At 40.0% G+C, this 12,912-nt stretch overlaps 1 protein-coding gene across 1 annotated transcript in view; it reads right to left on the bottom strand.

Moving 5' to 3' along the window:
• Nucleotides 1-12,912, bottom strand: part of eys (eyes shut homolog) — a 286,827-nt gene that overhangs the window by 2,066 nt on the left and 271,849 nt on the right. Inside the window, exons 46-51 of the mRNA XM_034681752.1 lie at nt 12,138-12,320; nt 10,933-11,099; nt 8,624-8,768; nt 2,959-3,133; nt 1,620-1,792; nt 1,350-1,511 (exon numbers count right to left, since the gene is read on the bottom strand). Coding sequence (XP_034537643.1) covers nt 1,350-1,511; nt 1,620-1,792; nt 2,959-3,133; nt 8,624-8,768; nt 10,933-11,099; nt 12,138-12,320 — 1,005 coding nt within the window. The remainder of the gene's footprint in view (nt 1-1,349; nt 1,512-1,619; nt 1,793-2,958; nt 3,134-8,623; nt 8,769-10,932; nt 11,100-12,137; nt 12,321-12,912) is intronic.

Raw genomic sequence — 12,912 nt, 5'->3', positions numbered from 1 at the left:
CAAAACATAGAACAGCTGCTGCAGTATTTAAGGTTGCCATTCCCCTTCCAAGCCCCACCCTATCCCACCCCTTCCCACCCCAGCCCTCCCTTCAATCCCACATCCCAGATTTTACATAATATGTAAGTAAGCAAAAGGGGAAACAAGATAATTCATTAGTAAAAATATAAATAACAATAATAAACAAGTAAACACACACACACACAAAAAAAATAATAGTAATCAAGAAATTGGAAAAGGAAGAGAAAATAAATAAATAAAAATAAAAATAAAAGAAATAGTGGCATCCATTCTTCTACTCTGCTATTGTTCATTTCTTATTCAGAGGGACTTGTAGGCTGTCATAATATTTTAAAAAGGGGGTACAGTCTGTTTCAAAACCAGTGAAGAAGTCTTCACAGGAGCTTTAACTTTTACAGGATGATGTTTCTGAAAAGACACATTGCTGTTTCTTTTCCTTACTTTTTAATGTTATGCCCGTTATAATGGTTTATAAGATAGTGGAGCCTTTTGGCAATATGAAATAATACACTGAGTGTCTTTCAAACCCTTTTGATGATGCTTTAATCTCATACATAATATTAGTTTTGAGTAATATTTGATTTTTTTATTGGATAGGACAGCTGAAGAGAGACAGGAAATGTGGGGAGTGGGGGAGGACATGCGGTGGATGGTTGACCGGCCAGGAGTCGAGCCGGCGACCTCTGCAACGAGGACTATAGCCTTTATACGTGGGACCGCTTAGACCGCTAGGCCACCAGTGCCCCAAATATATGATTTTAAGTGTGTTGCTTTATTTACTTTGCATGTCCATGTCTGATGCATAAATTATATCTGATGCATCTTTTATTATATGATCTAAAAAAAAGCCTGAGGATCTGAATAGCAGTATGATTAAAATATGTTGTTTATGGTAAAAAAAAACCTGGTCAAATTGAATAATTTAAGCCACAGTTAAGAGTCTGTAAAGCGTGGCTTCAAATGTTCAAAGGTTTTAACACCCCTTCATACTGTAACATACTGCTACAATATGTCAATTCAGATACTTTATGCATTAAATACTTATAGTCCATAAGAGTAACTCACACTAAGCTTTTAAGCTACATTTGTGATGAATAAAAAGTCTTATGGAGGAGAGATATTTGCAGAGTTAATTATGATGTGTCTATCACATACCATTCTTTCAAACACTGATGTAACAAATGATGATATGTTTATATAAAGTGAGGCATGAGGACAGGAAAGGACAAAAAAGTAAATGATGTTCTTAAAAATCAACATCATGACATCATGCAGAGTAACACAAGTTATTTACAGAATAAAACTGGCCTTTAATAGGAAAAGCTCACCAGCGCTAGCACTGAGATGTTGTGCAGTGTAGACAAGGATGCCATCTGGTGCTAAAGGCTGGAACTGCAGCTGTACAACAGTCCTGTGTCTGATACTCATAGGAGGGAATGACATCCATGAAGACTGGTTACCGCTGAAGAAAGGATCGCTGATGGCCACAGCTGAGCGGGAAATATAAAACAGCAGTTAAACAATTGAAAAGTGAAGTCTCTGAATGAATAAAGAAAAATAGCATGCACCATGTCACAGTAAAGGTTCAATGAGTCAACCTCTCTCGCAGTACAGCCCTGCAGTCCCCAGGGGGCACTGGCAGGTGTAACCATTGGGCAGAGGGATGCAGGTGGAGCCGAGGGCACACAGAGGAGGGGGACTGTGCTCGACATCACACACAGACACGGTCTCAGAGCAGAGCGCTCCCTTCCATCCTAATGGGCACTGGCAACTGCAGACAGACAAAGTCAGACACTGTGAAAAGCTTGTAAACACTGTTGATTCCTGACTTTCTGTGGATCACTAGTGCCAAGTCACACAACATGCAAGATTATATACTTAAGCTGCATTTCCACCTGGAACTTTTAATGCCAGGAGCTTAAAGAACAATCGTCACAGCTGCTTTACTATCATTTTAAATTAAATCATCTTCAGTTAAAGCTCATGTGAGGAATTTTTAACTGATTTTAAAACAGATTAATATTGATAGTGATGCCTCATTATGACCTACAAGAACAAAAAGGACCACCAGCAACAACATTTACTATTTCTATATTATAATTCCTAATGCCTTAAACTTCTGCAGGGGGTTGGTGTCAGACCAGACGATTGACAGCTTGCTAGTCAAACACTTTCCTTTGCATTTCACTGTTAAATAAAGCAGGTGAGACTTTTTATAAATATGTATATATATATATATATATATTTTTTTTTTTAGGGGGGCCTTTTTTGGCCTTTATTGGATAGGACAGCTGAAGAGAGACATGAAACACGGGAAGTAGAGAGTCGGGGAAGACATGCAGTAAATGGCCGGGAGTTGAACCGGCGACCTCTGCGATGAGAACTATAGCCTCTATATGACCACTAGGCCACCAGCGCCCCAAGCAGGTGAGACTTTAGTCAGGAAAAACAACAACTTGAAATGTACAGGAAAAAAAATTATAATACATACATCTGTCTATGGTGGGCACCAAAATTGACAGTCTTTAATACCGAGCTTAGTTGTGAAAAATGCTTAAATTAAAAGCCACTCATTTTTCAGAGCTTTTTAAAATGTATACTTATGAAATGAAACCACTTGCTGTTCTTCTGGTCTTCTGAATGCTGTAAGTACCCATCAGAATTCATTAGCTAGAGTGTACCATGAGAGTACCATGCTCTAAAGTCCATGTAGCGTCAGGAAGAACTAAAATAAAGTTCCCTGTGCTCTGTGTATATCCTCGTCCTTGCAGTGGAAAAGCACTTCGTACTTCCAAAAGTCCTGCTTCCCCTGGTAATGCTCCTGTGATGGAAGCCCAGCTTGGATGTGAGGTTTTTGGGTGTATTTAACACAGCTACAAAGCCTCCACACGAATTGAACCATTCTGTATAATAAGACGATGAATCGTTTTAACTTACTACACAGACGAGCCAGAGTCCACACATGTCCCTCCATTTCTGCAGTGAACGTGAACACACGGCGTGACTCCACATTGACCCACGCTGCGCCCGAAGGCTGCATGTCCTGCAGGCTGTCCCAGGACCTGGAACTTTCCATCTCTTCTGGTTGAAAACTGCACGTCAAAGATGCACCCTTTGAAGAAAAAAGCACAGTGACAATCAAACTGTAAATGTAATGGATGTTGGAAAAAAAGTATTATTTAGTTTGTATAAAGACTGACATGCACACAGTAATGGTGATAAAATGTTTGATTATTCCTCTTAAAAAAGGCTAATGAGAAAGAAGTTCTGAAAATCTGTGCAGCAGTGAAAATGAATGTGCATGGAAGTTGTGTTAGGACTTGACAGGATTTTATATGAATTCTTCATACTGAAATCCTCTTTATTCAATGTTAACTCTTGAGTTTGATGGAATAAACTCTGCAGTCTCTTCACATCCAAGCTGTCCAAGCTTTTTAAATCTCCATTTTTTTCCAGCTGTCATGACGCATCTCTCTCATCATATTTGCTTTTTATTTTCATAATTCAATTTGATCAAGACAATATTTGCTTTGGCCTGTACCTGCAGAGCTCGGGGCCTTCTATAAATATAAGGCCTGAGCACAAACCTGGTAGTCATCTGAAGATGCACACTCCCTCCTCTCTGCTGCATTAGTCATTGGCATAAACAGGATGCAGGGGAAATGTCATGCTCATTCATGAATATTCATGGCATGATGCTGTCTACTTGGCAGACTCAAGTGATGGCTGCAGTGCTGCAAACACGGACCACCGAAAACACAAAGTAGATTTATGAGGAAGATAATAAAAGCTTGATTTTTTTTGTTTTGGCTGCAACTACTGCTCATGGCAAGGGAACCAGTGAGCCAAGTCATGCATTTAGATCTACCAGGGGAAACCTGAAAATGAAGCAAGAAGTTTTATAAGAAAACATGTTCTTACAAATAGAGAAATCCTGAATACACTTATTACACTCCAGGTAAAGTGACAGCTTTAAATCATTCTTCAAACTCAGTGTTTTCAGCTAGATCTTTAACTATGTCGTCTTTTTGTTGCTTTTAATCTTGAATTATTCAATTCTGATTTTTTCAGAGTTCTTCTTCTAATTTATCTGTTGCTCATCATCCTTCTGTATCCAGTTTGTACATCTTTTATCCTCCAACAGTAACACTAATATTGACTTTACATTAGTATCAGCTTGCTTTGTCAGGCCTTGTTGTTTGGATATCCATTGTTGTGTTGCCTTCTGATTGATCTATATTAATTAGACGATGAGAAGTATTCTATTTGAAGACGCAATACAAGCAAGGGGCAATGTTCACTATACTTTATTCCATTGAAAGTTGTCTGGTACACCCACATATTGGGCTGCTTCCATAGAAACTGAGCATTTCAGGAAATTTTAATAATAATTATGAATTTATTTATACAGCACCTTTCAAAACACAGTTACAAGGTGCTTTACACCAAGGGCCTGATCTACTAAGATCCAAAATAACGAGCGCTAATTTGCATGTGCAAATAATAATTTTGCACGTGCTATTTCTGGGCGTGTTGCGGGTGATCTACTAAGACTGCGTGCGCAAATGAAAACGAGTGCAAAAGTGGTGCGGACCGCCCTATTTTACGAGGATTTTGCGTGTGCCATCGGCTGTCACCATGAAGCGTTTGAGAGAGCAGAGTGGCCTTAAGTGATAAATGAAGTTTGAAGCCATGGAGTTGGAGATCTTTGTGGAGGAGGGAAATAAACACATCGGTGAACTCCAGCAGAGACATCTCAGCGTTAGAAACGCGATTTTGGAGGCCATCTGTGAAAAGGTGAATGCTGTGAGAAAAAAACAGAAGATCTGCCGATTAAATAAACGCATCTACTCTACTCCAAAACGCAATCAGTGTTTTGATGGAGTTTAGAGAGCGATTTAATGAGGCTTAGTCTGCCACTCTTGCTCTAGAAAGGTTAGGCGTCACTTTGATGAAGACAGTCGCCTCACTGACGCAGAGAGCAACTTTCGGGTGAACGTTTTTAATGCTTGATATCATCATCCAGCAACTGTCCCAAAGATTCACCAGCTTAAATGGAACTGGGAACATGTTTGAGTCAATTCACCCCAACACACTGCTGCAAGCACGAGATGAGGAGTTACGCAGAGCTGCCTGGCGCAGCTCAGTGAGCGCTCATTCTCCAAGTTAAAACTAACCAAAAAACCCTTGATGAGCACGATGGGACAGAATAGACTCAGTGGACATGTCATGTTGTACATTGAGAATGACAGATCAAAGAATGGACATACAGTGCATCGTGGACAAGTCCGCGGAGCTTAGGGCTCGTCCACACAGTGGTGAGTAGGCCGAGTACTTCATATTGATTTTGTGTTTGCATGTGAACATGTGGGCCGCTGTGCCAATTTGACTAAACTTTATAGCTGTTGATACAGTGACCTACTGTGCCCTCATTATATGAAAAAGTTAAAGTGGGTGTCAGAATGATGCGGTCGCTATCCGTGGTGCTGAACTGCTTTGAATTTGTGTTGTTTTATTATCATTATTATTTTGTTCTCTTGGTTTGATTGACTAAAAACTGTAGTAATGCTTGTAAGCCCCGCTGTTGTGGGCATGTTGTAAAGCGATGTTATGATGAGCTTTACAGTGACCGCAGCCATGTGTGCGTAATGCTGTGCCAGTTTGCACCTGCCCTTCAAACGTGCTAAATATAGACGCAAAAACAGCGCTCGCTATCTGCTTCAGGGTTTGATAAATCACATTGCGTGTGCTAAATGATCACATTTGCATCTCCTCCTCCCAGTATTTTGCGCGTCCTGATGATCTACATGTGTTCTGCATATTCATGAAGGCAAACACGCTAAATGATTTGCGAGTGCTATTTTGCTCATTTGAAAGACGCAATCATCGGTGCTCCCGGTTAGTACGTCAGCTTTGCGCGCGCTATCAAGTTTGCACCTGTTTTTATACACGCAAACCTTTAGTAGATCGGGCCCCAAGGGTACAAATAGACAGGCAGATTAAAATAGCATTAAAAGCAAGGAAAAACAATAGGTGTAGGACCTGAACTGTTAAAAGTGTGTGAAAAAATACAGTGAGGTTGTGCTGAAATTTCAGTGAGTAGAAAAATTGAGCAAATAAAACAGTAAAACTGGATTCAGAATAAAACAAATTAAAAACCAAACCAAACATTAAAATAAGCAAATTCATTCTAAAAATTCTCTTGGTGACAAGGCGAGCTGACAGAACTTAGAGGAGAGGTGTACCTGAAGAACGTAAGCAGTGGCTGGGTTTGTAGGGTGTTAGTAGATCTGTGATGTATGATGGGGCGAGTGTATGTAGAGCTTTGAAAGGGAGTAGAAGTTTGAAATCAATCCTATACCTAACCGGTAACCAGTGAAGGGATATGAGAATGGGGGTGATACGGTCTTGTCTCTTGGTGTTAGTTAATAGTCTGGCTGCTGAGTTTTATATGAGCTGTAGGCAAGAAATGGATTTTTGACTGGAAAACAGGGAATTGCAATAGTCCAGACGTGATGAAATGAAGGCGTGAATTACTTTTTGGAGGTCTGAGTGAGAGAGGAAGTGTTTGAGTTTTGAGATATTTTAGCTGATTAGCAAACTTAGCTGCTATTCCTCTCCACATTAAAAGTAAAACAAGGTGAACAGGATGGCATGAATCAATGCCGCAGCTAACACATTTTTTCAGCCTCCTCACCAACATTTTCTTTTCCATCTATCAGTTCTTATAAGCCAAAACCCAGAGGTGGGTGTAAGGGGTGGCCCCCTCTTGAAATCAGAGGGCCGATCTCATTGGCCCACTGGACTTCTTTCTGGGCATCAATACGATCACAGTAAGTCCTCCAGAGTCTTAAATTAGAGCTGCAGAAATAACAGACCATTGCTAAGAAATGTTTATGTAATAACCAATTAGAATCAAGCACTAAACACAACTGTGTATACAATAAAGTACTTATGAATATTCTTTACCTTCACCTTTGTAATCCTATGAAATAAAATATAACATTGGTGCAAAAACAAAGGGCCTTCAATATCCTTTATTAAGTGTGATAAAAGGCCTCAAAATCACTAGCTGGACTCTTCTCTTCTGTTGTCCCTAAATGGTGGAATGAATTGGCCAACTCTATTCGATCTGCAGAGTCCCTCTCTACTTTCAAAAGACAGCTAAAGACCCAGCCCTTTAGGAAACACTGTGCACTTAGCTAGACTATTGTCCCCAGCGGCAGATTGTGTCTTCCAGCTAAAGTTGACTCGCACTGTCCTGCTCTACTCTGGGAATCTGTGTTCAGCTCTGGAGTGACCCAGCACTGGGTACTTTGGTAATTATTGAGGTGATGACAAGTTAATTGTTGATGATGATAATGGAAGGTCTTAAATTGTATGTTCTTTAAATGTAAATGTCCTTATTTAATTTTGTGCATTGCCTTTACACTGCTTGGCAGTACCTGCATCCAAATTGACTTGAAGCACTTTGTTACTCTTACTGATCTTGTTTCCTCTTGTCTAGATCTTTGCTTGTGTTGTTCTTGTTCTCGTATGTACGTCGCTTTGGATAAAAGCGTCTGCTAAATGACATTGTAACATTGTAACATTGTATCTGCATCAAAGCAGCATGAAATCAGTTTCTTAACAGACATGTTGGACAAACACTAACATCCCAGTTTCTTGTCATTTGATCAACAGCTCAAACTGAGTAACTGACTATTTTCCCCCCCCAGCAGCCTCGGTGCCTCCTCTGCCACCTTTCCACAGGGGAGTGTGGATCTGTTGATAACTGGGAGTGAAGTGCATTATCAGAGTGTTCACTGCCAGCCATCATGATTAGGGCTCGAGGAAGGTCACACAGATCTGATTAGACGCTCATGAGTTCTCATTACATCCTGAGCGGAAAGGTTATGGTTCCACCAGTGTCGCCAGGCTCAGGTAGTGCTCACCGGTATGGAGGAGTGTGACGATGTGATACAGCTGGGCAAAGTGATGCGTCACCAGAGTTGATTTGATTTCTGAAGGTTTATTTGGTGAGCAGAAAAATGAATTATATGATGATGAATGAAAATGGGTGCACTCCTTAAACAGAAAAAGCTCTTGTTCACCTCAAATGGATCTGCCATGACATTTTATAATAACAAGCCTCATTGCTGTAGTGCAGAGACTGCTGAATGTGCTTATGATGATATTCATAGCTGTTGTCTGATTGCTGTTATGGCAATTTTGCTCTGCAGCTCCATGCATTAGCGAGCACAATGAATTCTCCCCAGAATACAATCCTACATGAGGTCACCTGAGAGAAGCATAAATGATGTCGATGATGACAAAGATTATTAAACAAAGCACCCTTGTTTAAATGACTTATCAGCAAAGGAATGGATTTGCACACAACGTAAAGCTGCACATGGTGAGGATTGATTAAAGGGTGCAGATACAATCACCCTCAAAGGCTCTGTTCTGGCCTCAAACACAGTCCGAGCCTGTAACTGCCTTTTCATTACACACTCTTCCCCTCTGCTTACAAACACACAGAGATCCTGGGAGAAACTCCAAGCCCCAGCACTCACACTCCAGGCAGCAGTGTTGGGTTGTAATAAAGCCGTAGCAGTCTTACCCTGAAAGCTTTGGCGGAACCTGGAGCCAAGTGGAAGTAGTTCAGGGGTGTACTCATTATATCCTCCCACAAAGAGCTGGTTGAAAACATTGAGGCCCACCAGGGGTCCTGGAGAAGATCCTGTTCTGTTGCGTTGTCCATCAACCTAGGAAAAACATTGATATCAAGCTTTTAGGCATCAGTGTGGGAGCACAATTCAGAGAGTACACTGCCAAAGTTGGAAAATGTTAAGCCATGGACAGTTCACAGTTTTTTCAGTGTCCACCGTTGTTATGGAAGCCATGGCTTTGGGAGTAATTTACTACTTCAGAATAAAAGATGTCTAGTGACAGCAAATGTGCCAAAGGGAGGAATCTGATAATGTTTAAGCTACATAAAGAGGTGGTATTGTGCTTTCTTCATATTCTAAACATGAATATCAAGTTTAAATGTTTGATTTTAATACTAAACGTTGGCAAAGTTTCATATTGCGTTGGAGTAATCGAAGGATGAGACTGCAGGCTGCTCTGAACATCTTGTTTAAAAAGTCACACGGGAATTCAGCAAGATCAACGCAAGATTTTCTCAAATCGTGACATCACCAGTTTGTGAACCTCCTTAAAAAGGCAAATCTGTCATTTGAAAAAGAGAAACACTTTTTTTTTTAATGGCAACAGTGAAGGAGGCTCCTAGAATGCTGGGTTCTAGATTGCTTGAGTGGGCCTTACAGAGACAGCAGCTGAAATGCAGCTTTTCTGACATAGCGTGAAATGAGGGGTTTCTAAGACACCAGCTTGAGATGAGTAAAGAATTTTGTTGAGCTGTAAATCATGTTAATCTAATAAAGAGCTTTCAGAGGGACAATATAAACCCAGAGTACAGGTTCTTTAAACCTCCTGTGAGGAGTTTTTAACTGGTTATGAAACAGACTGAAATTATAAAGGATGCCTCTTTATGACCAACAAAAGGAAACTAGACCATAAGCAAAAAGGTTGACAATTTCTACATCAATATTTGTTATGCTTATAACTGCTGCAAAGGGGGCGGGTGTCAGATGAGGGCATTTACAGCACAGTGAAGTGAAGTAAAAAAAAGCTCTTTTATTTAAACTTTCTCTGCAGCAAATATTTATGATGAGTGAGTGTTGGAAAGAGCAGAATGACAGGGTTTGAATCCAGAGAACATGACTTACACATGTGCAGGTCAAGATCAGAAAAGATATAAGAGGGGGGGGGACCAAAATCAACACAAACAGGAAGTTCTTCACAGGAGCTTGAAACTTTCTTTTAGAAGAAAGATCAAATTAAAGATCTAAATATTGTAACAAAAAAAGCCACTGAAAAATTCCAATATCTTGTGTTTTCTTGAGAAAGCATCTCAGCTCTCAGGTGGTACAAACACAGGAATATATGCCAGGATTGTTTTCCTATAATGTCCATCAGGCAGGAGTTCTCACGTAGCGCAGTAACTTAACATTTATGACTTACTTTACTTACTTTTTATAATGACTCACCTGGACATGCCCTCAATGACATTTGAATTCACATAAATAATTTCTTCCCTAGTTTGTCCTAAAATTAAGTTTTACCTGAGAGCATCAAACTACAAATAAAACCTCAAAACAAGTTTTTAAAATGCTTAAATCGCAATGCAAATTTGTATGACTTGATCTACCAGCAGTCTGCAACACATGAGTCAAACATTTAGTGTACCCTGACACTGATGTCCATGTTTACTTCAGTTTCAAATTGTTTTGCATCTGAACAGAGCCAGTTTTGTAAGGCATCAATTCCCAAGTTATCTATCTCTTGCTGACTCTTGCCTCTTCCTCTTCCTGCTGATTTTTCAGTATCACTAAGATTATGCAATCCCCCTGTTCTATATGAGCCAAACTAAACTGTTGGTATAAAGACAGCTGACCAAGGAAACATCCAGCTCCACAGCCTACACCTCCTATTTGGTACATTGTTAGTGTGCAATAGGACAAATTGTCTATCAGATGTAACTTTATGGCCCATAAACTACACATTCATTCAGCCTTTGGACAATAATCATTTTGTTTTATCCCTGTCTCTTTCACATTTATTGTTCTTCTGAAGTCATTTGTTCTCACATTTTCATTGTTCCTGGCACGTTCTTGTTCTTACATTTTGGTGCCTGTTTTGTGTTTCATTTGTTTAATTGTCTGGTTTTCATCGCATAGTATTTAGACTTGTTTCAATTTCCCTCTTTTACTTGAGTCTCTTGTTTCTTCACTTTGTTTAAGAGCAAACTCAACTTCTATCTCTGCATGTACACAGTATGTAGGCATGTTTTAAACATCATATCACCTTCAGCCATCCTGTTTTCTTGGATCTTCCAAATATAACGGTGTGAATGTTGATCCGCGGGTTCAGGCGGTCACTGACGATGGTTGCTACACCTGATCCGAGGTTGAACCTATGCAAAACTCTTCCATTCCGTAACCCCAAAACCAGGAAGTCATCACCATCCTTGCCTGGAAAACACATTGAATAAAAAAGCATGGAAGACAATTACATGCAGTTATACATCCAAAACACTACAGAGGAAGATTATGCTTTAAGAAAGTCACTGAACATTTAAAGGGACAGTACATTTGTTAGCTTGAAGATAAATTTCAGATGTCCAGGTTTTTCTAATATTTTGCTTTAGTTCTTGTGAAACTCTGTGGATCTTGATTACTGCCATGAAATAATCATCCTGCCTCATTCCTCTGCGGTTGTGCTTATCAAAGATGCCATTTCATTAATCCAATTATCAAGTGAATTCATCATATTTCATCTTTTCTTTTATTGTGCCTTTGAATCTGAACCTCCTCCAACAGTGCTGCTCTCTCTCCTGACAAGTGTTTCATTATTCATATTGGCTCTTGTTTTGTTTTGCCTCCACCTTGATGAATTGTACTCTCAAGAGAACACAAGTGCAGAAGATCCACAAGATCCTGTGTGTCTTTTTTTTTTTTTGTCCTGATGAAATATGCCGGTGACGATGCCACTGCGGTTACCTGCTAGCAGACCTGACCCCACAGAGAGGAGATCCTAATTTAAAGTGAGGGCTGCTGACAACATCACATTGCACCTACACCTCACAGTCTGTTTAAAGCAATTAACATTGATATTTTTGAGATGCTTTGTTCACATGTTCATTTTATGCTACTGCTGCCAACATGCTCCCTTTGAAAGTCAAAAACAATAACAATTAAGCCGGAAATCAACTAATTTCGGGGCTGCAGGAAGACTAATTATTCATGTCTCAAAATCTGCCAGGAAGGAAAATCCTTAGAGAATCCTCTTGATTAAAGGATCTCAGAGGAGAGTGGAAATCTATTAGATAGCACATTACCATACACAGCGGGGGAAACCTCTCAAAATGGCAATAGCACCTCTTTTAGAAACCTTAATGAAGTCTGACAGCTAAAATCCAACTAAAGACACACCTTTAAGTTGTTTTCCTCTTTTCATTCAGCCAGGAGAAGTGTTTTAAATTGCTGTGCGGGTGTCTAGATTGAGCTCACCTTGTCCTTTATGCCCAGCGAACAGCATCAGGTTGTCTTTCACAGCAGAGGAATTATTGGCGAGGGTGAACTTCAGCTTGAACTCGTAGAAGAAACTGAGGCTTGGGATTGAGGAGTAAGCCACAAAGGACGTGTAGCCGAACTCATCTGTGCCACTGAATCTGGGACGAGTGATATTGATGGCTGCAAAACAAATATATTCAAATTAAAGTCACATTTATTTTATAATACTGTAAACATGAAGAAAATAACAGATTGTATAGTGTGTGTTTGAATCAGGAGAACACAGGTCTGACTCATTATATCTCCCTCCCAGGTAACCAGAAGATGGCACTATTGCTACACATTACACACCAAAGGTTAGAGAAATATTTCCCTTTCTGAATGCTGTTAGATGATGACCTGTTTTCAAATACTATCACCTCTTCAGTCCTATTCGATTTTCATTAGTCGCTGTTTAGGAAGGTTTCTGGCAAGCATGCATTGCTTCATACTCAGTGTTCACAAGGGTAGCACAATAATCCCACTGACATTCAATTACAATCTCGGCTTTACTCATTCAGAATGCATGGTTGATTCAATAATGCCTTCTCTTGTATTCCATCAGAGCATACCCATCTACTTGATTTTACACAGGGGACTCAATGTAAATTTCCCCACGCTCATTCAGAATCACATGCTGCTGCTGTGTTCCTTTTTTCTTTTTCACAGAGCAGTGAGGATTCAAACTAAGAACCTGCTCCTCTTCACAGTATATACCACCTTGCATATTCTT

Source organism: Notolabrus celidotus, chromosome 4, assembly GCF_009762535.1.
Source record: "Notolabrus celidotus isolate fNotCel1 chromosome 4, fNotCel1.pri, whole genome shotgun sequence".
Classification (NCBI taxonomy): Eukaryota; Metazoa; Chordata; class Actinopteri; order Labriformes; family Labridae; genus Notolabrus; species Notolabrus celidotus.
Note: the sequence above shows the minus strand (reverse complement) of the source record. Positions and strands in the feature narration are given on the sequence as shown.